Below are 26,970 nucleotides of genomic sequence, written 5' to 3'. Positions count from 1 at the left end.
TTTAATGAAACAGGTGAGCTACAAATGAAATGTGTTTTATTCACTTAAATTGATATTGATATTCTTAATGACATGCAAATGATGCAATGATGATGACTTCTTTCTTTCGTAACACAAAAACAAATAATCATTGCTAAAAGAAGAAAAAACTTTTTGTGACAATTGATTTCCAATTCAGAAAAATAATTTTGAGGTTAAGTTTTGCAACAGATGCACTTTAAAAATCTCTTGATCCTCAGTTGAACTACTTGATCAATGATACTTGAAATTACAGCATCGATCCTTCAACAACAGAACAGAGAAGGTTATTAATCCAGCAGAAAATAATACACAGAGCATCATTTGTACCTTTGCATCACTGCATAGGAGTGCATCCTCGAACTAGTTTAATAGAACATGAAAGACTATACAGTTGCTATAGGAGCATAATTTTGTACTGCAACAACATACATAATTGTATAACCTGAACCAGGAAAATTTCCATACTTTTTAAAAATTCATATTTTATGTTAAACTTAAAAGAAGAGCATATTTGCTTTGGTGATGTAAAACTGACAAAATGATAAAGTCTCATCTGATTTTTAACACTCAAAACTTCAATGCAATAGGCAAAATATCATTTAATAAGTCTCATCAATTCAAAAGTCTCTTTTTAAAAAAGAACTAGTATATTACCTTTAATTTTTTCCTTTTACTTTTGACAGGGGGGAGGGAAAGTCTGAATTTGTTCACATTACCACATTTAAGATGAGAAATAAGATTTGCATGATTACCAGGAAAGAGCAACTTGTTCAGATTTTATGAAGGCACATATTTGTAACTTCATTGCTGTAAACATGGTAAACAATTAGGGCTTATTACATAAAAATTCATACTGGCAAGCATTCTGATTACTTTCTTCCGCAGAAATTACCTAATCAGCTCTGCATATTGCAGGGATATAACCAAACTGGAGTTCCTTCATGAATAAATGATATCCCAGCAGACTGGTTCTGGCAATGGCTTTATTAGCTCTAGCAGCCCAGAAAAGGGAACTGCAGCTAAATGGTAACATTTAATTTGAGACTCTGGGAATAGACTTGTAAGGTATTTGTCACTGACAATATTATTCATTTTCTTAAGTCCCTTGAGTACCCCCTTCCTATTAAACCTTTGCAGTCTTAAACAATTTGAAATAAAAATTCACCTACAGTCACAGAAAAACATACAAATTGTATAAGTTACCACAAAATGAACTTGCATGATTTTGAAAACTATACAAACTAGAACTGTCCAAACGGGACAAAATAACCCCCGCTGGGTTTTTCAGAAGTAAGTTTTTCCATAATAAAGATATGTATCACACATGAATTATGAAATTTTTCTTCCAGTGACCTTAAACTTCCCCAAATGACTTTGGGTCAAGGTCATGACACACCCTTAGGTCATGGGCAATCTTTGCGTGAAATGAGAACCTACCAAGTTTATCCATAAGAAAGATATGGACCAGACACAAATTATGAAATTTTTCTTCCAGTGACCTTGAACTTCCCCAAATGACATTGGGTCAAGGTCATGACACACCCTTAGGTCATGGGCAATCTTTGTGTGGAGTAATAGATTCTAATGTCCCTCCGTAAGAAAGATATGGACCGGACACATTTGCACAGACAGACGGACGGAGGGACAGCTAGACAGACGGACAAGGTGATTCCTATATACCCCCGCAAACGAAGGTATAATAAAAAAAAAAGTTGCTGACTACTGTAAATAATGCATTAAACATGATTTCTGTATAAAATAAATTATGTTCTTAATCTATCTATTCTATTTTGCATGGCTAGTCAAGCCCAACAACTGAATCCAATGTTCTACTACATGTGCACTTCTACTATGATCTGTCAAACATGTCTATAAATTCAGTCGATCTTTCCCTAAAAACACGTACCATATAGGTTTCCTGATGAAACATTAAAACATTCTGTGTTATGATACAGGAGATAGGATGGGTGACATGTAATGTAGTTGATTAATTTTAATCTCGGGAAAATGAAAACAATTCAAACATTCTCAAACACTTCTATTTACTATAAACTGGTTATCTGTATTGCAGTGAATTAATTCCTTAATTACATGTATAATAGATTCTCTTTTTAAAAATGTATTTATATAGCCCTCGTTAATTGAAATTCAAGAGACACAGTGAATTAGGATGCATCCCTTCTGTAGTAGGTATTTCTTTTTCAACTCTGTTTCTGAATATTTATTTGGACAAAATGAATCATCATGATCATATTCCTCAATGTTTAACTCTGCACAACTGCTTTTTCTCTGTCTATTTTTTAACTTTAATTTCTGAAATATTTTTCTGAGCTACACCTAGTTCAAGTTACTGGTGACAATTAGGTTGGACTTTAAATCAATGAGAGCAGCATCTAACATTGTATAAGACTTACAGGTTTGGATTGAAGAGTTTGGTATGTGCGTCCACTCGTTCAGCCTCTATGACCTTGACCTCTACGTCAGTCCGTGGGATCCAGCAGTTGGTCCGTAATGTCGTAAATGGCAGGGGTTTGTTGTGAATGGTGGAAAATGAATAGTTTGGTACTAAAATATGAAAGAGAATTAACATTTTGTAAATATTCCAAAGAAAGGTTTACATGCAGAAATTGCTTGAAAATAAAACAGAAACATCAAACAAATGAGTATATTTTCAGATCAAATATTTGAGTCATATGAATGAATAAGATTTATGTATTATATAATATGATTAGGCCTACATACATCTGATATCAATGTATTAGTACAGTTTACTTGATTGAACCCTACATGGCATAATGGGCAGATTCACAAACAAAAAGACAAAATAACAGCACACATATTTATCTTAGCAATATAATAACATCAAATTCATTCAAATTTTAAAATATAACTCGATCAGTTGTTCAAGTCTCAAATGCCTCATACGGGTTTGTCTTATTTAATGAAGCTTACAGAAAATATGACACCAAAAGGGAGATACGCGCATGCGCAGACACTCAAAAAAGTGCCGTTTTCACGGTAAAACATGTGGTCCACAAAATATGCTCGTGCAAAGTGATGGATTATTTCGTAGCTCTGTATGTACTCAAATTTGATAGATTAAAGATGTTTAAAGAGATTGTATTGCGAAAAAGTATATGTTTATTGCAAAAATCGAGACTTTTTCTCTCCCAAAGTTAGCGTATTCTGTGCCTTGACCTCCATGTTTGATACAACTAGATTTTTTTATTCATAATTTAATAAAACGGATGGATAAACAAACAATGTTTCGTTTAAAGTTAAACTACATATAATTCCGTTCCCGGGTATTACAAATTTTGTGTAATGAACATGTTATTTATTATTTTTCGACACTTTCTTGTGTGCCCGTCCGAATTTCCTCTGTTCTGTAAACAAACTTTTGTGCTTCAGAAATGAGGTAAATAAAAACGAAAAGTAATTTATTATTTTTTTTAAATTGAAAACAAAGGTGTAGACGATTCATTTTTGCATGTTTGTGATTTTTAAAAAAAAAAAAAATCTTTTAAAAAAGAATTATCGTTCTTGAATTCCATTTCCGCTTTCGCGCGTTGCATTACAGGGAAAAGAAAAATAACCACACATATTTATCTTAGCAATATAATAACATCAAATTCATTCAAATTTTAAAATATAACTCGATCAGCTAATACCAGTAAGCTGATGACCAACATTTATTATAATTGATGCATAAGATTATTTCAATATACTTCATGCTAATTCATTGTTTTTATGGGACATAGGGACTTAATTTCGCATAAACTTTCATATAAATTCATACAAAGAAAGGTAATTTTATAATTATCACATGCTGAATAAATACATGTAACAGATCATGCATGTACAATAACGATACAATTAAGCATTGTAACATTTAAATTTACTAACATCCTGTTAGCATGGTTAGTGCACAGGCTGGCTAGTGCTTCAAACTTCTAAATTTCAATTTTCACAAATCTACATTTACGAGTATAAAATATTACAGTAATATCTAATGAATTTATGATCTTTATTTTTAATTTCAGCTTGAAAGAAATGTTTTTGTCCTCTTCCTTAAGTCTCAATTGGCATGATTGGATCCAAAATCAGTCATAAGGAAAGAAACATTTTTTATTTTCAGGAAACTGCTTATGAGCACTTCCTAAGTTACATACAAGTAATTCTTGTTCTGTTTCTTTCTTCTCAAATAATTCATACACATCAAAGTTAATCAGTTTACATTGAATCCAGCGCAAGGCTGTACCCAAGATCCTATAGCAGGTATGGACATAGCTTTCCAAAAATCTACATATACCATGTATACGTAGCCAATTCAACCATGCATAATAAGCTATCCTAACTACAGCAAGTAAAAATTCATGCAGCATGCTTTTGCCATTGTAATGACCATAACCAACTAGCTGATTATTATGGCAAATGGGGTGCACATGAAGTTACTAAAATTAAAAAAAAAATAAAAGGTTAAAATAATAACTTTAAATTATGGTACATACGTGATCACCAGTGACCTTTAGGTCTCAGGTGTATTTGCTGGTTTTTGCATGTTTAATGATAATATAGATAGCAGTCAAGCTTCACTGCAACCATATGAAATGAACACCAGCATGACTATCATCCATGTCCACTGTAATGAGGGTTCTTAGATCCATAAAGCATAAGGTATAAGTGCATACTGTGATAGATATTTATTTGGCCTTACAATGTTCTACTTACAATGTTGACCCGATTCATCCGGATAATCGAAAAGGTCGACCTCCCCAACACTGGTATCTTCCGTGAATTGGAAGTCCGGTAGCTCCTCGAAATCGTCGTCATCATCACTAAAATAAGAAATAGAACGTAGAAAGTCTGGAAACGAGTCGTAACGACATATTTTCTCTGGGTCCAGTAGAGGATTAGCGTCTGTCATGATCTAATCCTTCAAAGATCACACAACTGCACAGTAGCTACCGATAAACATTGGGTAACCTTCTTTCAAAACTTCGATGAAAGTTGACCTATTTATTCAACATACCGAGCCCGACTGAAAATAGAGTTGGACATTCACACCCGATATCTGTACAGTTTGTCACTCATAATTTTGTCTTTATCGCACAGGATTTAACTTTATAAACTGTTTTTTTTTATCGTTACACTCTATTTAATAATTAGATTTTTTCATACCACTCATTGACGTCGGAAGGAAATTGAAAAGGGGGGGGGGGGTAATTCAAACAAAAAAATCAAACACCTGAAGAAAAAAAAAAAAAAGAAAGAAAAGAAAAGAAAATTTGAGCATTGTCCAGTCCAAACCTTAAAATCCTACTTCGTGAGGGTTGGGGCGGGGTGTGTGGGTGGGGTGTTTAGATTCGAACTTTTTTCAGTAACAGTTTTTTCCCCAAACATATATACACTGCAACGTGCCTGTTGAAAGTGTGGGGGGGGGGCTAAAACTATGCACAATCTTTAATGCCTAAATTATGTCTATCTTTGCAAAAAAGTGGGAGTATGTACGTAGGGCTAAGCCCCCCTAGCCCCCCTCCGACGCCTATGCCACTTTCTCGGGTGCTGATATCAGTATACATACATGATGATGTCGGAGGAAATTCCATGGCCTTAACTGAGTTATGTCAGTCAAAAAAAAAATAAAGAGAATACATGTACTTCCATTTAATGATATTCCCCCCATACTCATCCCTCATCTTCCAATTAGCCTCTTTAAAGTGACAGTGGTTTCTATGGATTCCGCTTCTATATATACAGTACATGATTTGACGAGACTGAAATCCAATATTTTTATTTTAATTGCAAAGGTTTAACTCATACACTTTTAAAATTAAACCAATGCCAACCTCTTCCTTTGCATCCACAAACCACCATCCTGAATGCAAATTCACCACTAACCTTACAAAGTTCCTTTTGCTCTTAACATTTTTCTAAATACATATGTAGCTGCAGAACTGTAGCGTTATGGTTTCATTTCTTAGTCTTTGACCATAACCGTTATGGTCAAAGACTAATATATAAAACCATAACGCTACAGTTCTGCAGCTACTAAATATGATGAATTTCTGCTGATAATTCAATTCAAGTTCGCTATGATGAATTTTTCTCTTCCACGACAGAAAATTATAAAGAACATGAAAGTATAGACATTTCATGCAATATTTCTGATAAACAACCAGAGAGAGAGAGAGAGAGAGAGAGAGAGAGAGAGAGAGAGAGAGAGAGAATTTGCATCATGCACGTTTTTGGTTATATATTGTAATTAAAAAGCAAGAACACATCGATTACAATCAATACAAATATTTTTTTTTATTGCAGGGAAAGGAAAAATATGATATTGAAACGAACATCAGTTTGAAATGAGGCATACAGAATACACAATCGATGAGGAGAACTTTCCGCAAAGGAAATGCGTCAGATGATCGGTGTGACACTTCAGTAAAACTCATATATTAAATGAGAAAATTATAGTTAGAATAACCTTTATCTGTGTAACCCCTTCCTCGACACCCTACTCATCCCTAAATAAAGACATATCATTAGGTCTATACCCCCACCCTTCTACCCTTCCTTTCCACGTGTTAAATTAAACCGAAAGTACACTCATGAATGTATTCCCCATTCCTGCAGAACTACAAATATTTTTTTTTTAATGAAGCACTTTCATAATCTGCTATTTGAAGTGTTATTAAATGTCAGCATCTATTAATGATATAGATACAAATGCATTAATTAAAAGCAGATACAGGTATATAATTAAGCTGTGTATAAAATGAACTAGCACAATATGGACCAATAAGATACAAGGAAACATTTTTATACTCTCATTGTAATAATGTTGTCGAAGATCATATGTAATTTGTATAACTAAACATATATCGAATTCAAAAAATATAAAAACAAAACTTACTTAAATTACGAACAAGCATATAAGCAAATCAATCCATTCAAGTTTGATACATTAACTGAGTACTTCTGTTATCTCTTGAAACAGAGATAGATGTAAGTATTTGTCAAAATAACAAAAAAAAACTTACTGGAAAGCCATGATACCGAGGCATTTCAAATTTCCCAGACAATAAAATCCTCATTTACCATGTCTACATATGACACATAGAAATTTCATCGATGTAAGCTCCTGATCCTAGGTATCATGGATTTGTATGGCCGTGAAGATGCATTGCACGTTGTATAGTGTCGGTTAAAGCAAAGGTGATTCAGAATCGATCAAGCACACGTAAAAAGGTTCATAGATCAGGATTTAAATCTCTCTCTCCTTCTCTCTTTCTCCTATCAAAGAGGGTGTCTTGATTGGCTCTATTTATAATTTGGTTTCATACCTAGTATTACCTACCAGTATGCTTATATTGAAAGACAATATATGTACCGCACGTCAGCCCATTATAATTCCGTGACGTTTATGCGGGTGATGATTAGCCCCCGTTACGCAACGCCTTCAAAACGGGATTTGAATGTATGTTAAATTTTACTCACTATAGCCTTATCGTTAAAAATGAAGAGATATTACAGAAATATAACTAAAATGTAAAATAATTGAGCTCTTAAACACTTAATTTTTTATTAATTATTTATTTTTTCCCATAGTATAATTTATACCTACTGAGAAAAATGATAAAACTGTGGATTATACGTTAACTTTGTAAAAATCCCTCCACTCCTCTGAATCAGTAAGTATGTGTGTGTGTGTGGGGGGGGGGGGTGATTGTAGTACCCCTCTGAATATTCTAACGCAGCTTCAGTACCATATAGTTTTGATTTTATTGCATATGGTATCTGGGAAATTAATTCCAAGTGAGTCCTACCGAAGACCCCCCCCCCCCCCATTCAATCTATCTTCTTCAGCTGGTTCAAAATACTGCGTAGATTTCCCTTGATGATAGTAAAAAGAGAAAAAAGAACCCATACCATTGCCATGCATGCAAAATTGAATAGGTCTACAGTTTAAATATACATCGCCCAGTCCTATCCTTTAATCCAATGCTTAAAATAGACATGCAAATAAGTACAAACACGTTATTCTGTCTGTCCAATCAACCAAAGAGATCGAACTCTACCTAATGACCATTAAAAAAAATGTGAAAACGTGATTGAAGAAACTGAATACAAATGTCTGCGAGCATTATAGCAGACATTGACACGATTTCGAATCGAGCGACTCCTACGCCTCAAATATACTATTTTGAAATTTGTACGATACCATACAGCATAAAGCCCAAACAGTAAATTAAAAAAATACCTTGTTAAACTTTCAAGTAGTTTTCTGTAAGCCATGCCATGCCCGAAACAATTCCGGTAGTTATAGTGGTCAGTTTTCCCGGGGGTGGGGATTCAGTGGTGATTGAGTCCAAAGAATCAGATTTAACCCAAAACAACGTTGTACACCGGGGATAAAAATACGTGCACACACTATTTGAAGTTTAAATGCCAATCTATTAATTTGTACGGTGATCTGTGAACCTTGAATGTTAATCTAGTCTATGGCACGCCAAATTCACAAAAATGAGATAAACCTAGTTTCACATTTGATAAACTAGGTGTATCGACTGAAACTATAGAGAGAGAGAGAGAGAGAGAGAGAGAGAGAGAGAGAGAGAGAGATTTTGTTGATAAACGTAGATTCACGTTTGTAAACTATAGTTTACAATCGTAAACTATAGTTAAGGGTTGTTAATCATAGTTTCACAAATCGTGAAACTATATTTATCAGATCGTTAACTATAGTTAACGGTTTGTAAACTATAGTTTACAAATCGTGAAACTGTATTTATCAGATAATCTATGTTTTGCAATCGCAAATGATTGTTTTCAATTAAGTTAGTTTACGGTTGTGAAACATAGATTATCGCAATATTTAGTTTACAGTTTGATCGAGTGAGAGAGAGAGTGAATTTGAGAGAGACTAGAGATTCAGAAATAATAGAGAGAGAGAGAGAGAGAGAGAGAGAGAGAGAGAGAGAGGTTCCCAGAATTTCGTTCAATATTTTTTGATACAGATAAAGTTTGCTTTAACCCAGTTAAACCCACGCATGCAAACTTAATTTAGTCAAACTACAATATGTAATTGTATACGGTACAGTTTAAGCATACCCCAAATCCATGCAGTTCTATGGAAAATATGTTTTTGGTACAACTTCCTAAGTCATTGTCTTTTAAGTAAAATCATTCATTATGTTTAAAATTACAACGAAAAAAAAAATTATTTTTAAAGATTTCCAATTTATTCATATCTCTGCTTTGAATTTCAACAGAGACCTAAAAGTATATAGACTTAGACAGATTCTCAAAATAAGGATGGCTTGATAGAAAAAACTTTCTGATTAGTATTGATTCGTAAAAAATAAATACTGCACGGAAAAATGTTTTTTAAACTTCAAATTTTATAAAATATTTTGTTTTAAATTTGATTTTGTGTAATTTTTTGCACGCCATGGTAATGTATTCCGTACAAAAATTAAAACGTAACACCATTGTCATGCTGTCAACACTGGTCAAAGAAGTTTTTAATGCCATACAGTTAATCCTCAATTTATCACAAGTCTTATACAGTTACAGTTTTCGTACTATGTAAACATAATGCCTTATAAATGTACCCAGTACACATAGTTTTTTGCCAACTTTATATACAGTGTTACGACAGTGAAGGCTATACAAGGGCGGATCAAGATTTTTTTTTCTATATGGAGTTTGTTGTTAATATACCATAAAATATAACAAGATCTTTAAAAATGAAACAAGCTTCATGTTAGTGATCCGAGTTTCCGGCGTCATTTTTTAATTACCAGGCCTGGGGGCCATAAAACTTAGACGAACTCACTTTTGATCTCAGTCTCACTTTTCCACTATATATTCCTTTGGAAAAAGTGAGACCAAGATCAAAAGTGAGCTCGTCTAAGTTTTATGGCCCCCAGGCCAGGTACAGACATTCGCTCATTTATTTTCTTAAAAACCATATGTATGGTTCATATATATATACATATTTAGAATAATTATGGACATACACAATGTTCCGACATGCATACCTCACGTCGAGTTGAAGGGGGGGGGGCAGGCCCCTAAACCACCCCAACTGGATGCACAACTGGACCTTTAATATTTTTTTTGTTTGCTTGGGCTAGAATATTATTACATATAAATTTTCCATATATGCTGATTAATCTTTTATTACTTAAAACCAATCAGTTAGCTTCACAATTTAATTGAAAATAGTAAATATTTTTATACTCACCGAGTAAGATATCGATATATACTTGAAGTAACCCTAAAACTCATTTCATTTTTTTTAAGTTTCACAATATCAGGAAGTAAACTTTATACAAAGTGGTAATAACTCGCCGCTCAGGAAATTCCAGTATAAAGCGACTCTAAATTTTACACATCCGTTCATAAAACTGTGTGCACGCAGATACACAAATATGAACATGAAATAGCATGTATATAATTATTTAGCATATGCAGTATAAGTGGCCGTTGAAGGAGCTAATCTATCCCTGCACAACTACGAATTCCCATTCATCTTCCTTATGAAAGGCTCTACATTGGCAGCTGTGTATTCAAGATGTTTGGGTGCGCACTGGTTGGACACTTGAGTCCGAAAATCTGATAGGAAAAGTATAGCACTTGGACTTAAAACTATAGGAACAATAATTAAATGGCACGTTGGTCTTTGATTTCGTATAGTTTTCGCCAAAATCATGCCCAGCTGTTAACATGATTATGTACATATACCTTGGTGTAGTTTACTTGTGGGTCATGTTATACATTGAAATCGGAATATAGAGCTAACGAGTAGCAATCAAGCTTAAGAGTCCATAGAAAACAATAAATTGGAAGCACGCACAGCAAACGCGTACCTCTAAAACATCATAGGTGGAATCAGGTGCCATGAAGAAGCAAGCATCCATTGTGAACGGATCACGCCCACCATGCATGTGCTCCTTATTATTTTCGGACAAACGGAAAAATCCCTAGACAATTCAGTATTTAAATAATGGTTTGGAACAAGTTGTAGGAAAAATGTCAGTCAGCATTTTATTTAATGATTGTATTTGCTGACAAAGTCTGTGTACTGATCATAGAATTTGTGAAATCTTGATGTTAAACGAGGCTTACGAGCCTGCCTGTTGATTCTTTGTTGCATCAACCTGTTTGTCAATAGCTTATCTATTTTAAAATTTCTAAAACTATAGTAGGTGTAGCATTTTCAAAAAAAAAAAGTCCACTTACAAATAGACATATACATGTACTGACAAAGACCACCTTATTATCACATAAGTTCATCTGGTCTCTGATTAGTACAGATGTAATCAAGTTATTTTTGCATAACACCAGCAACTCAAAATATTCCCTTCAGGAATTAAGATTTTGAAATATATATTTTGTGAAATAGAATGTTCTGTTGACAGTGTCCAATATACCAAATCAACACGAAGCCCATCCTTCCACTTTCCTCAAATTATAGTTACTCTTATCTTACAAATTTCTGATGATCAAGTCAAAAAACGGGTCTAATATATGTGTCTATATGATTATACAGAAAGAAAATATGCATACCTTTGATAACAAGTACAGTGTGAATTATAAACAAGGAAGAAGAGCTCAATTCAATCTAAAAAATGACACTCCGTTACTGTTTCAATAGCTTCCTCATTTTTTGTTTATTCTCTGTTATATCAGATTCTGCTAGTTTCCTTGTCCCATTAAACATATAAATTTTGATTAAAAAATTTAATATTTGTTTTTCACTTGACTTAAATAGTCCATTGAGATACTGTGAACGTTCGTTAAAGCTCTATAATTTTTTATTTTTCTTAGAAATGCCTTGAAGATTTCTTTGGCTGCTCAAATGCCCGGTATTCAGAACTCTACTTCCCATTTCTGAGATCGGCAAGAGGAATCTCATCATATTCCGGGAACTCCAATTTGATGCTTACTAGGAAAATTTGAAGTTCAGGAGAAAAGAGAGTGCATAAAAAAAACATGTTATTCAAACAATCTGTGGTTGCCATATAACATTTCGAACCCTGGAAATATTTAAGAAGACGAGGTTCGTGCGCCTTATGCATGGTCAATTGAATGTCAAAAGACAAGCTTTATGACAATTGCAGTTATCGAGATTAAATATACCGTCATTTTTGGCTGATAGGTCGATACTTTTTTTTATCAGAACCTTTGGGGTCGCCCTATCTAACAAATCAACCTTTGTTAGGCCTTTTTTTTTAAATGTTTTTTTTAAACCATTTCTCTGTCAGTGCTGTGGGTTTCTTTTAAAAAGAAATAAAAGAAACTAGAAATATGTCCATAGGACATGAATGCTCCGCCGAGGGTATATCAGTAAATGCAACATGAAAATGTTCAATTTGTATACGAAATTTCAGAATATCTTGAATAATGATGCAGTCGAATTGCTTACATCAGTATGTATCAGCATATGAAGTTTAACACTAATTTAAGAAAAGTGAGGTCAAGGTCAAAGGAAAGGCCAAGGTCAAAAAATGTTGATGCAGTTGAAAAGTTTTCATCAGTATGTATCAGCATATGTTAAAAAAAATATGGATGGTTTCTTTAAAACTACGCTACACACTGATTTAAGAAAAGTGAGGTCAAGGTCAAAGGAAAGGTCAAGGTTGATAAATGGTGATACAGTTGAATGGCTCTCATCAGTATGTATCAGCATATGAAGTTTGATAAAAATATTTTGATGGTATCTTTAAAACTGAGCTTAACACTCATTTAAGAAAAGTGAGGTCAAGGACAAAGGAAAGGTCAGGGTAAAAAATGTTGGCGCAGTTGAATAGCTCTCATCAGTATGTATCAGCTTATGAAGTTTGATAACACTGTCTTGAATGGTATCTTTAAAACTGAGCTAAACACTCATTTAAAAAAAAGTGAGGTCAAGGTCAAAAAATGTTGATGCAGTTGCATAGCTCTCATCAATATCTATCAGCCTATGAAGTTGGATGAAAATATCTTGGATAGTTTTTTTGAAACTGAGCTTTGAACTGAGCTAAACACCAAGTGTGACGGAAGAACAGAAGGACGGAAGACGGACATGACAAACACTATATGCTCCGACCATATTCATGGCGGGGCATAAAAATGTTCAGTGGTTGAAAATATTTATGAATTTGATGTTCTGAATCCTGACAAGATGAATTTGAGATTTTTCTTACATTTTTTAATGAAAATTCTTGAACCCACCTTGTTCTGCAACCTGGTTCTAGGGCCACAGTTTGAATACATGTACTTTATTTTACAAAGAAGATGCTTGCATATATAATTTGTTGCCTTTAGTCTTGTAAATTTTGATATTACAGGTTAGTCTTTTTGTGTAAAAAACTTTGGCTTCCATCTTTGGTTCTATGGGTCTAAGTTTGAACAAATCTAAATCTTCTGTAATGTACATGTATATTACTGTCTTATATATACGATATCAAAAGTTCAACTGGTATATTTTTATTTTATCCACAACAGATAAAACTGTTTATAAAATCAATAAAAAGATTTGACAATAAATATAGACAAAATAATGAACTGCATGACCTCATCAAATTATTGATTTACATGCAAACATAAAAATCTAATTCTTGATATAAAAAGCTAATTTCTCTACATAGTAAAATCACGTTGCCCAATTGTACTCATAATCTTTACAATAGAGCTCTCGTATACAACTTAATCTGTCATCAATTTCACAGACATCAAAAAAGGAGTCAAATTTATCTCCCCTCATTTTCATTTTCGCCCTATCCGGATCACAGTCAGTAACTGAGAGTTTGGCATTAAAGGGAACTGTTGGTTCGTGAGTGTTAAATGTCAGAGTGAACTCCCCTTTCTGAGTGCGCTCGAGGACCTTTCTGATGCGGTGTACATGGTGGGGTAGGACGGCCCCTGAGATTTCTAAGATGTGGACGTGGTTGATACTCCCATCTGTCTCTGTCTGCTTCACCAGAGAATGTTTTACCTGTAATTCAAGGTAAGAAATGAAAGTGAAAATAAAAAGACTTTAAACAGTGGTACCTGCTTCTTATTCCTTTCAATGCAAAATTCATTCTCAGAACATTATATAAATGGTTAGTCTTTTTCTTGAGTTTGCATAAAAGATAAAGCAAGATTTCTTTTTTAAAAGCAAGTTTTTTTTCATTTTTTTTTAACAAAATGAATAGACATTGGTAAGTACTTTACAAGATGTATCATCAATGTGCAGTTTTTCAAACTCCCATTACTTTTTATAAATTATGAAGTATAATGTCCTGTTCACATTTTGTAAGAAAGCTATAGAATAAATATTTAATTGTTTACCAGTGCATTAATTTTTTTGCGTAAAATAATCAAAAAAGTGGCACAAATTTGCTTTGAAATCAACATAAATTTTACTGATTTGGGGGCATTTTTCGTAAACTCGAGCCTTAAACAGGTCGAATTCTGTATATTGGGCGACCCCTACGGTTCTGAGAAAAAAGTATCTTCCTATATTCCGTAAATTACGGTAAATTGCGTTCACACGACAGCTAAAGCGAAGTAAACTAATGTGAATTAACTAAATCAAACCTCTGCAAAGTTAATTTTACTTCTGCAGCCCGGCTATTATGACGTCATTTGCAAATCACGTCACCTTATGCAGAAGCAGATCCATTTGACATAATGGCAAAGTGTCTGTATATACACATTTTTAATGATTAACAAGAGATGTTTGTAAAACACTTATGCCCCCCTTCCCCCAAATTGGAATTTTTCTAAGTCCAAAAGAGCACAACTCTGTCAAAAATGGTGTGATTGAACCGAAAAGAGAACTTGACCAAGATATTTATCTGATTTAACTTTTTTTTATCAAATTTCATCTCATATGTGCAACCTTTACAAAGAAAATGAACGTAAACTGCATATAATTGGAATTTTTATAAGTCCACGGGACATAACTCTGTGAAAAATGGTGCGATCGTACCCAAAACAGAACTTGGCCTAGAAATACCTCTGATAAATCTGTACACTAAATTTCATTTCAGTATGTGCAATCGTTGCGAAATGAACGGAAACTGCAAATAATTAAAAATTTTCTAAGTCCAAGGGGCATAACTCTGTCAAAAATGGTGCGACCGTACCCAAAACAAATCTTGACCTAGATATTCATGTGATATATCTGTATACCAAATTTCATCTCAGTATGTGCAATAGTTGCGAAGAAAATAAATGGAAACTAAGTGGACCGACAGACCGACTGACAGACAGCAGCAAAGCAATATGCCCTCCCTTCTTCGAAGAGGGGCATAATAAAACTTTCCTTAGTTTTTCACTCAAAAATAGCACAAGTACCTATAGCTGACCACCGACAAGTGTCATTTGACTAAATTTTGCCATTACGCATGCATCAAAATTTAATTCGAATTAGCTTCTCTTAGCATTCACACGGAGTTAATGCGAAGTATTTTGATGCACAGTAAACTAATTCGAATTAAACTAATTCGCATCAAATTCTCCGTGTGAATGCTAAGCAAAGCTAATTCACAGTAACTTTATGTTTAATTCGAATTAAACTCTCCGTGTGAACAGGGCATAATATTTTTCATCTCAAAATTGAATTTTATTCAAATTATCAATAGTGCATTTTAAAATGTTTCTCATGATGTTTGCAAATAAACACCATCTATCAATAATCTAAGGCCAAAATAAAATATACTCTTGTTTCCTGTCACCCGACCTACCCTATATTTTACCCTCCGACCCTAAAAGTTTTTATTACATTTTCATTTTTGGGGGACTATTTTCCTGAAATACTAAAGTCGACCAACAATATTTACAGAACTAGAACATCACAAGTGTACAGGATACCTTTACTTAATATATATTGATTAACAAACTTGCTTTGTAAACTATTAACATACTGTTTTCTTATTAATATATGCTATATGATCTGCAGTAATTGAGTTTTGAAAATAAAAATTTTTCTCAAAATAAAATTTTTTTCCTACCTACCTACCCTATTTTTTTTGATCAGGGGACAGGAAACAAGAGCATTTTTTCTTTTGGCCTAAAGGTTTATACCTTTTGAGTCTGTACAGAGGCTCCCCTGAATGGTGAGGGGGACAGAATTGTTGGTGGCACCCCCACCTGGGACCCACTGGAGGCCACACAACTGCGGCAGTTTAACAGGAAATTAAACAGACCCTGGACATCAGCTCCTTGTACGTATATCAAAGACTCTGGTCTGTTGTCAATCACGCGGAACCCCTCCCTTTGGCTAAAGTCACGGGTTAAAGAAAAATATTGTCAACACAGCAGAATTTAAGAGAATTCTGTAGCATGATTTATACGTATTTCAGAATGCATAAAATTTAATGCAAATATAGGTCAAAGGCTACTATATGTCTAGTGCAATCATGAATTTACTAGTATTTAACTTCTAGTATTTATATCTATTACATCTATACATGTATATGACAGGGGATCATGAAGTTTGCAACTTGTTGAATAATTTTAATACATAAAAGAATTTAATCCGGGTTTGACCGTTTGAGTGTTTATCATTCTTCAGATTTAGGCCCCTTGGATTTTGATAAATTTAATACACATCTTTTACCACTTTTATCCTTAAGCACTTGGTTTCACATGTGTCATAACTTATTGTTAACATTAACCAACAAATTTTCCTATTCCTTCTGGTACTTTTTTAAAACTGGAAATAGCCAGAAATCGTATATTGTCAAAAATCTGGACTGTCATAAGTGTGGACTTAGATTTCTTTTCCCTATGCCAGTATGTTGTCCAGTGTTTGAAAATCACTGTAAAATTACTGCAAATCACTTTTTATTCGCGAGAACTTTATTTTCGCGTAAGTACGCGAGACAGTGTGCTCGCGAAAATTTAATTCTCGCGTATAATAGTATTCCTTAAGATTATATAGAGCAATAACTACAATTCGTGAAAATTTTGTCTCGCTAATCAAGAGTCAATGACTCTCTCGCGAAAATAAGTTGTCGCGAAAATTTAGTGATCTACAGTAGCTAGACATGCAGTGCTGACTGCTATTGAAGTTGTCAGTCTGAAAAGTTTGACTAAAAGGATACATTTTGACTTTGTTGGGGTCCAGAGAGGGGAACTGTCTTTTGTCCAGTCCGATACTCTCAAGCCAGACGGAGGCTCCCTCATCAGTGTCCAGAAACTCATCATCATCTTCCTCATCAGCTGGAGGGGGCACCTGCTGCCTGGAAAAGTAAGTGAACATGTCAAAAAGGTAATATGTTTAGAAAATGTCTTAAAATTTGTAAAGGACTGGGTGTGCATTCTGCAAAATTTTTAAAAGAAATGTTTTATCATTAAGTTAAGTTTTGGGAGTCTCAGTGAAAACTTTGATATGCTGTTTTTGCAACATATTACACTATCTTTCTTTAAAAAGTTAAAAACATATACTGTATTCATGTATCATTTACATGCTGAGGCATTTTTATCAAGACTTTGTCACTATCAATGAGACAAATGAACACTTATTTTTCCACATCTACAATAGAGTATACTTTTGAAGAGAAACACTCATTTTTTTTTTTCAATGATTTCTTGCTTGACCACAGTAAATATTGAAAGTTGGACATGTATATACTGTATACAGGGTTATTTTTGCCCTGTGTTATTTTCACCCTTTTGAACTTAATTATGAACAATTTTGCCCCGTTTTAAATTTGTCCAGTCATAGTTCTGTTTAAGAAATTATGAGGTGTATTTTGAGTTTTAAATTCGCCCAATCAAGGAGAGGGCAAAAGGGGTGAAAATAAAACAGGGGCGAAAATTTCCCTGTATACAGTAGTCCTTACTCTGAATCCTGGCTTTGTGGTTTTTCTGCAGTAGACGACTCTCTTTTTCTCTCCAGCACTGGCATACTAAACTCAATACCTGTTACAGTAAATAATCAGTTGTCAGTTAGCATTGACTTTGATCTATCATTTATGTATTCTAAAGTATTAACAAAGACACAGTTTCCATAAAAGGTTTTGAAAACATTTCTATTCTTGTGTTATCAAATTATTTGGCATTTTCAAATATGACAAAAGAAATTTTATACACATATTTTTATTCCAGAGGTAATTAAAAATAAAAACTTTATTCAAGCAAACTTAAGTTTAAAATACACAGGACTTTTAATATGTGAAGATTACTACTTTCAGGATCTCAAACCTTCGTTTTTGAGTGCCTCCCTGAGACCCCGTGTTGTGGGGGTGAGGAATGCGTTCTGACTTGACTGACCAGCCACCCCTGCTGCCCTGAAGAGGACGGTGAACTGGTGTGTACAGAAATAGAAATACGGGCAGTGCTGGGAGCGAAGCTGATGGAATGCTGATGTAAAGCTTTCCGTCCTGTAATAAACAAATATCAAAATCAACAGAATTGGTTAATTAGGAAATCACTCATTTTCCTGGGGATTTGATTTTTACTATTTTTATGGAACCAAGGTCCTCATGAATTCATGTTTCCCAAAAACATGAAAATTTGAAATATATAACAAATCAGCACTTTTTCAGCTTCAAAATGAAATCCCCAAAAGGCAAGATTTTTTTCTCAAAGAAGGAAAATATGTCCCTACTATTGTGATTTTACAATATTCCTGACTGCATAATAAGCTAAGAGTAGTGTCCTTACCAGTCCTCCAGCAGTGATTTTTGAATGTCTTCATTGAGTAAGCCATTGGGAGAAGATCTGTAAAACCAAAGTTGGATTTCAATATGACAATGACTTATTTTTTTTTCCATCGGTGATGAAGAGTAGATCACTGTGTGATTTAACTACATGGATGTTTTTTTGTTCTAATGTTAAAGAATCTTAAAAGAAAAAAATTAACTAACCAAAGTTAATATTCAATAAAATTCTGGACAATCGACTCATTTATCACCTTCAAGACAAAGTTAAGTTGTTTTCAAGACATAGCTGATTTCTTCAAAAAAAAAAAAAAAAAAAAAATGTATGTCCAAAGCCCTAGGTGTTACCCACATCCAAAAGGAGCCATGAGGATGATGGTGCTACATCAAAAATACCTTATTTTACTGTCTGGGACTATCCTAGGAAATAACCTTAGCCATGGCAGATTGGGATAAATCCAGTACAAACAGCAGCTATAGAAGTCCGACTTGTCTTCTTCTGCATTAACCTGTGATGTCAAGTAGTACAAAATGATAATATTTATAGTGTCAGTGATAAATTTTACATTTCATTAAACTTATCATGATAATACAGCATCAAATGGGTTAACGCATTGAACAATTGATTCAGAATTTTAAAACACCTATTTTAAATAGCTTTAAAACATCATGCTCCTCTCATATATTTTCTTTGATCCTCCTATATTTTCTGAATTTTATGGACCATACATTTGCATCCACACATTTTACCTTATTTACACTGGGGATATTGTAGAAACTTAGTCCTGGGCATAACAGTAAAATACAAAAAGAGGAAATAGAAAAAAAATTGTAATTAGATGATTCATCTCAATCCACTTTTTGACTGAAACACAGGAGGTGCAATAAATCAAATGTTGCCTGTGAATAGTTCAATGAAATACAGTTTTCTTTCTCCAGACCTCTGACTAAATACTTATTGGATTCTACAAAACTTGTTTATCAACTTCATATAATGTGTTGGGGTTTGTCAGTTTTGTTTACTTACAAAATATTTCACTTTCATGCCCAGTGTTTCTGCTAATTTTAAAAACCAAGGGTCATTATGACCCTTTGATATAAACTTTTGGGAGTCAAACAGATTTTTTGAGGGTCAAAATATATTCTGGTTTTGCTTTCAGTTCTTATATTAGTTCTGCCTTTAAAAACCATATGTTTAAAAGTTTTTAAAAAATGAAAGTAAAATATAATTGATACATGTATACTTCTTTTATTTACCGGTACACTGTCACATTTTACCGATTACGCCATTTAGGTTTCGTGAATACCTCAATCAAAAGAAAACAATTGAAAGTGGTTGATTGCTTAACAAAACTGTTTATTAATGATTTGAACTTTCCTCACCTTTTTATTACCATAAATAGCCTTTTTGACAAAGCCAAGCTGATATAAATATGCCGATTTTAGACTGAACATGCTGAAGTGCCATTTTATCTGCACTTCCGGTTTTGTTAAGAATTAGATAGATCATACAAAAAAATTTAATAGATTGTTGACGTGGAAATGCCAATTTCAATCACTGCTACTTTGAAATTAAACTAAAACTAATTATTAATTCCTACAAAGTTGTCCAGAATGTAAATTAAACATGTAAAATATCTTCTTCTATGAAGGCATCAATATTGAACTGGATTTTTAAAATTTGTTTTCATATTTTTTTTCTGCGTCATGAAGACTCTTTAGGTGACGTTTTTTCGGGGTAAACAGTAATTTTTATGCGTAAAATATGCAGAAATATGCGTTAACGGAAACACTGATGCCATTGCTGATTAATGAAGAAATCTAATAAGTAGAATGTAAAAAAACTTTGCAAACCTAGCAAGACAAAATTTGACAGAAATGATCTTTTAACTTGACATTTTTTTAAATGGAATAAGTTATTTATCCCAATTAGGGTTACCTCGCTTACCAGAGGCTCAGTGAACCTTAAATCTTAATTTGTACTTTACAGATGAGGAGAATAATTCATCCAGTTTGCTTTCCTTAGTGGCCAACTTAAACTGCTTTGTTGATTACGGTGTATTTAACCTAACTAGTACCTGACTACCCCCGTAGACAAAGTCTGTTACTCCTTTAGCCTCGTCTGCGGTTTTGATCTGTGTGCACCAGAGTAATGATGACTTGGAAACCACTCTTAACTTGACCTTCAAGGACCAGTCCACAGGCACAGGCTTACAGGAAGTGGACGGGGTTCTCTCTGTTTTTACAGGTTTCGGAGACTCATCCTACAAATAATGTAAATATCAATCAGATACAGTTCAATGACTTCCTCAGGGATCACTCTGGATTTTAATGTTGATGGGCCAATGGCCCATCAACATTAAAATCCATGGGCCATTTGCCGGGGGTATGGGGGCCGCGTTAGGCCCCCATTGGGGTCCAGGGGCAACGCCCCGGTAGGGGGTCCAGGGGGGCGAAGCCCCCCCGGGAAAAATTGATTTTCCATGCTATTTTGTGATGAATTTCAAGTAAATTTGATGGGTCTTCGAGGGTTTTTAAATGCATTTCTGACACAACCAATTTCAGTTTTTTTTTAAATAAAATGAATGATATTATAAATATAAAAGAAAGTTTTTTTTAAATTTCATCTCAGTACTGAAAAATGTCATATTGGAGAATTGTTTTAGACTTCATACAACAGAGTATAAATGTAATTGATAAACAGAATACCTAAGTTAATTCCTCGCCCCTTTGATTTTATCGATTTAGTTCTCGAAAGTTGTTGAAGAGCTAAACTATAAAGGATGCAAACTTACATGCACATTTCTCTACTGAACAGACCTGGGGCAGTTGCAGATTAAATTTGGTTCAAATGGTAGGGACTGGTTTTGTATGCAAAGAACTGGAGAAATGAAATGAGAAAATTTTTATTTGTTTGCAAAACAATTTAGTCCCGTCTGATCAAATTCCAACCACGGGTGCAAAGTTAGCCACTTGGACTGGAAATGACAAACATCGTTGCCGTTGATATCAGGAGTCAACGTCTTGGACTCATTTCTTCTTAATCAGAGACCTCTGCCGAGTATGGGAATGAAAAAGTTTCCGTCGTTTTATTTGTAAAACAAACGAAAGCTTTCGTTGTTTTGGGTCAGTTGGCCCACTACCAATTTTCGCTTTGGAGGCATTTCGGGCAAGTGTCTGGATACACAATGAGTAACTTGTACTTATTTTGTTTCGAAATAATCAAAGTTTTAAAAAATATTAGAACATATTACATACTGGAGTATTACTTTCATATGTTTATTATTTAAATCATTACATATAATTTTAATAAATATAACTGACTCAGTATTCGGTAAAAAATTTCTAGTAGTGTAATCTAAACGAAGAAACTATTCCGTGTACAATTCCGATTTTAGTCTTGATCAACCAGACGCTCTGCTGGTGTAAAGAACATACGCGAATTGCAAAGAGTCTGATTGAACGAAGTAACAGTATGCTCAGATACGTCATGAATACAATCGGTCAGCTGGAAAACGGTCCTAAAATGCACCAAGATAAGAGTTTCGACCCACAGTTTTGCATCTTATAGCGCCATATCTGTAAGACATGCGCCAGACTGACCCCTTTCTAATTTTTTAGTGCGCCATTTACAAATATTGAGCGCCAATGGCGCAAAGGCGCAGCCCAAAGTGATCCCTGCTTCCTGCAGCATGATCAGTTTTCTGAAATCATATTGCATTATCCCCAATATGAAGAGAACTTATACCACTACTGGAAATTCATATTCAAACCTGTTGAGAGTTTTATTAAATTATACCATAAGTTTTTGTGATTGTGCTGCTTTGAAAAACTTTTCTATGAAATCAAACTGTGACTTTTCCTCATCATCGTCCACTAGAAGTTCCCTTGTTATTGGTCCATTCTTTGTAGCTTTCTCCACCTTTATACTGGGGCTATCCCCTTCTTTCTGTGTAATGGACAAATAATTCATGGTTAATTCAAAATAACGAACACAGTTCCAGCAATAAAAGATAAATTAATAAAATTCTTTTACATTGTACTTTAAAAAAGAAGTGACTAAATCTGAAGATGTAGGATATAAAGGAAGGACACTGTGTGAACTGTCTTGCCATCTCCCAAGTCACAATAAAGATTGATTCTTTGTTCAATTAACTTCTTTATACATGTCTAACTCATCATGCTTTGATTAAGAGAAACAAGCAAACAATCATTTACATTGTCAACTATTTATCATCCATTCAGCCTCTTGGTCATGCAACAATAATTTTATTTTTAGTTGAAACATTCTACTCTTGATATTTTGACACTTCAGTACACGATTTAGTAATGTAATGATAGTAGACATTCACTTCATTGTTCTTACGTTTTATCCATTATATCAAATGTACATTTGTGTTTTTTCTCTTTGTAATGTATTTATCAGGTCCAGCACAATTTCTTTTATACTGATTTCTTTGTGTTTCAGAGTACTTTACACGCATGAGTGAATTTACGGTCAGCAACTCAGACTTCAACTTTCAGTATTTATTAAAAAAAAATTTTTTTTTGTATTTTCATTACATAAAATACCTTGATCAAGTTATTTGTAATATCTTGATTAAGCTATATAAAACTTTATCAAGCTATAGTGATGTACACTTTCCAATCATTTTCCTCGGAAAGATGGATAATTCTGTAAGAAATCTGCATTTTTTAAACATTCATAAAAAGCTCAATTTTCACCCGATTTAAGAAATGATTGCTGATATGGAATCAGCGGGTCATACTTTACACAATGGACATAAAAAACAGACAATTTTTTTACTCCTTAAAAATTATTGGGCATTGCTAGCTTTATACCTTTATCAGGGTATTGTGCTGGGCCTGGTGAGCTCGGTGATCACAGTACCTGCAATTGTTTATCATTACCTTGTTAGCCTTCTCTAAAATAGCAAAGAAGGCCTGAGTTTTTTCATTGAAACTCTGATTTTTTTCGATTCCATCCGATTTTTTCCGCTTGTATGGTGCCTCCGGATTATCGTTACTTGAGAATGGATTCTTTCTCTTAGAGCTGCTGTTAAGAAAAACATTGGTACTGTCGTGTAAGATTCCAGACGTATTTGACTTATCCTCAGAGAAGGAACGACTTTGTGAGAGTCTTTTCCGTTTTCTGTGAATTTTCATAACATCTGAAGGTCTTTTCCATTTTGGCGAACTCTCAGACATTATACAGTCGACTGTCACTACGATGAACTTCGCGCGTAAACTGAACAGGAAGTAAATAATTGGCGACTAAAATTAAAACCAAACGCTGTAAATTGTGACTTGCAGATCTTTGTACTTTGTTGTCATAAAATCTGACCTTTGGGTGTTGCAATATATTGAATTTATCTGATATAAAAACTGGAGTGTCGGCCTTTGGAAGTGTTTGGCAGTTTACATCTTCACTAGGTCTGCAAACCACCTGAAAAAAGTTGCTACAGGATGGAAGCTTCTACTTTCGTTTTGAGTGGAGATTTCGGATATGTCATACTTGTTATGATATTTTCTATTTTCGTGTTAATGTGGATGGGATTTAATGTTGGAGCAGCAAGAAAGAAGTATGAAGTCCCTGTAAGTCAATGCATTTTCTTATCATTAAGAAATATTAAAAATATGATTTTTAATAAAATACATTGAAACACAACTAAATTTTACATAAAAAGTTTATTTACAATGATTTAGAATGATTATATTAATTGACTTGAAAGAGAAATGAAGGGCATGTATTTATTGCAGTGATGAATGGTGGTTTTTTTCATGAAATTTCGCTAATAATGACTTTCATTTTCTGTATCCCTGTTTTAAAACATTCAAGATTACATTATTCACATTTTATTTCTTTTCAGTATCCAACAATGTATAGCAATGATGACCGATTCAACTGTGTTCAAAGAGCTCATCAAAACACGTAAGTGATTTATCTTGATAGTTGAGATGAAAAATTTTGTACAGACCTCAGCATTTGATAGAGATATCAGTAAAAAAAAATTATAGTCTTGACAAATCTCGCTGCGATCAATTAATTTTGTGTTTCGAATATTAATTGAGTTTGTACAAAAATTTTCAAAACAGCTTTCTTACAACTCACCTCTGGGTTTATCTTTTTACAGACTGGAGGGATACCCAACTTATTTACTGCTGCAAGTTCTGAGTGGCCTTTATTGTCCAGTAAGTATTTTAATAAATACGTATAAAACATGAGGGGAATTTACATCCCAAAGCAATGTGAATACAAATGTTTGCTTGCTTTGTACACAAATTCTACAAATGATATTAGCATCCTTGATTTTCAGAAACTTGCAGCATTGTCTGGTGTTATTTGGTGTGTTGGTAGAATTTTTTATGCACAGGGATATTACACAGGAGGTAAGAATCCACTACCCATATATATATTTACAAGTTAAAAAATTAACTGTAATTAAGTGGAACAGATGTAACATCTATTTAAAATTGAAGATTTTTTTTTTCCTTTTACCAAGAAATGTTCATAAATTCTTAAAATTAGAGTTGTAATTGAGCAAACTCAAGATTTGTATATAATGTGTTAACTTTCAATTCATGCTATGTCATATTTTATTTCAGACCCCAACAAAAGACTTCGCGGTTCCTTTGCCTACATTGGATTAATCACTATGTTGGTGCTGTCTATCATCTTTGCTCTAAATCTCCTGAAGATCACCAATTTATAATGCCAGACTTGGATTTACTTAGACTGAGACTTTTAATACAATTACCAATATGTCTTAGTTCTTGTACCATCTTAGTACTTCCCATATAATATTTGTACATATACATGTGTACTACTTACAAAATATTTAAAGTTGTGTACTGTAATACAATGAATGTAAGCTGTATATATGAGATACCTTAACAATTTTCTTTTTAAATAAAAAAAAATTATTTTGAACATTTGTTATTCCTCGTATTTCTGAATTTTGATATCTGTCAATATCCTGAGAAAATTTTTAGATGACAGCAAACTTTGTACTAACATGGATTATCTACGATAGTTGAAAACAATAGTGACTGTCTTCATTAATATCCACATACATCGGTAAAATATTAGGAGACAAAAGTAAATTACATGGTACAAGTATTCACAGCTGTCCATTCATATTCCTTTGATATGGTTTCTTATTTTGATTTAACTGATTTTTATAAATTTTTAAAGTACTGTTAGATGAGTACTAAATGTGTCAATGTCCAATAATCAGTACTTTTGGTGAGATCATCTTGTGTAGAATATCTACGTTAGGAATCTTTGAGAGTTTCTCTCACAGATCATTTTCCTGTAGAGTAATATTGCATCAACTTATAGGAGCTCCGTCATTTGTCTTTATATTTGACAGTTTATGTAACATCATACTAACGTAGTTATATTAATGTCTCAAAGTTATCCAATACAATAAGTTTTGCCTTGTTATTATTCAGATTTTACATTTATTTATGACAGTGACGTAGCATCGTTTTTGAAAGGGGGGGGGCAAGCCGAGGAAACTACCTAAAAAACTTGACAAGCAAAAAAAAAAAGAAAAAAAGAAAAAGAAATAAATAAAAAAGGAAAATGTTCAAACTCTGAAATCCTATTGGGGGGGCTTCAACTTCTTTTAGTACCAACTTTTTCTTTCAAATACTTCATTACCCTTATATTACCCATCGATCTCATAAGCCCAATAACATGAAAAAAAAAAGAATGTCGGAATGGAATCTTGAACAGGGCAAACACACTAACCCCCAGACTCACTTTAGGAGGGGGAGGGATACAGAAAACGCGTATTTTTGATAAGTTCAGACTAAATAAAATTATTATAAAAAGATCTTACTATATACTATATTATTATATAACTACTAGATAGGACTTTCCAGAAAATTACACAATTTAAATCAATCGCTTTTCATAGATATCAGGAGATTTTAAACAATAATCGATTTATCTTCCGACTCGGCATTTAAATATCAGACTCAGTTTAAATTCAATTTAAGGGACTCCGACCCTCAGCCAGGAAGGACAACTCTTTAATTTATAACTTAATTCAAAAAGTCTTTAATTGAAGCTTGAAAATTAAATATTTTCATGCAACAATATTCATTATATGCCTCTCAATGTGCTTCAAGGTTCTTTGCAAAGCTCCATAAATCACTTATAATTTCATATCATGTTAATAAACATTGGTATCTGAAAATGCTTTTACGGGATAAAAATTTCTACTTTTAATTAGACCTTTCTGAGAAGTTCAAAGAACCTTGAAGCACATTGTGAGGCATATAATAAAAATTGTTG

General features: G+C 33.5%; 3 protein-coding genes across 3 annotated transcripts in view; 1 reads left to right on the top strand and 2 right to left on the bottom strand.

The window, feature by feature from the left end:
- Positions 1–7,309, bottom strand: part of LOC134267132 (phospholipase D1-like) — a 30,086-nt gene extending 22,777 nt beyond the window's left edge. The window contains exons 1-3 of the mRNA XM_062749351.1: positions 7,062–7,309; positions 4,753–4,859; positions 2,436–2,586 (exon numbers count right to left, since the gene is read on the bottom strand). Coding sequence (XP_062605335.1) covers positions 2,436–2,586; positions 4,753–4,859; positions 7,062–7,072 — 269 coding nt within the window. The 5' untranslated portion in view covers positions 7,073–7,309. The remainder of the gene's footprint in view (positions 1–2,435; positions 2,587–4,752; positions 4,860–7,061) is intronic.
- Positions 7,310–13,481: 6,172 nt separating this feature from the next.
- LOC134267138 (protein downstream neighbor of son homolog) lies at positions 13,482–23,932 on the bottom strand. The gene is made up of 10 exons (XM_062749355.1): positions 23,577–23,932; positions 22,465–22,614; positions 20,744–20,929; positions 19,062–19,174; positions 18,670–18,726; positions 18,208–18,386; positions 17,847–17,925; positions 17,106–17,243; positions 16,084–16,279; positions 13,482–14,005 (listed from the first exon to the last, which is right to left on the bottom strand). The coding sequence occupies exons 1-10, from the start codon at positions 23,871–23,873 to the stop codon at positions 13,664–13,666; spliced, it is 1,737 nt and encodes a 578-aa protein (XP_062605339.1). The 5' UTR covers positions 23,874–23,932; the 3' UTR covers positions 13,482–13,663.
- Positions 23,933–23,964: 32 nt separating this feature from the next.
- LOC134267139 (glutathione S-transferase 3, mitochondrial-like) lies at positions 23,965–25,593 on the top strand. The gene is made up of 5 exons (XM_062749356.1): positions 23,965–24,260; positions 24,536–24,597; positions 24,800–24,857; positions 24,983–25,055; positions 25,272–25,593. Exons 1-5 carry the CDS (start codon positions 24,132–24,134, stop codon positions 25,376–25,378), a joined length of 429 nt encoding a protein of 142 aa, XP_062605340.1. The 5' UTR covers positions 23,965–24,131; the 3' UTR covers positions 25,379–25,593.
- The last annotated feature ends 1,377 nt before the right edge of the window (positions 25,594–26,970 follow it).

Source organism: Saccostrea cucullata, unplaced genomic scaffold (genome assembly GCF_032062105.1).
Source record: "Saccostrea cucullata isolate Sc308-1 unplaced genomic scaffold, CSIRO_AGI_Scuc_v1 ctg245, whole genome shotgun sequence".
NCBI lineage: Eukaryota > Metazoa > Mollusca > Bivalvia > Ostreida > Ostreidae > Saccostrea > Saccostrea cuccullata.
Note: the sequence above shows the minus strand (reverse complement) of the source record. Positions and strands in the feature narration are given on the sequence as shown.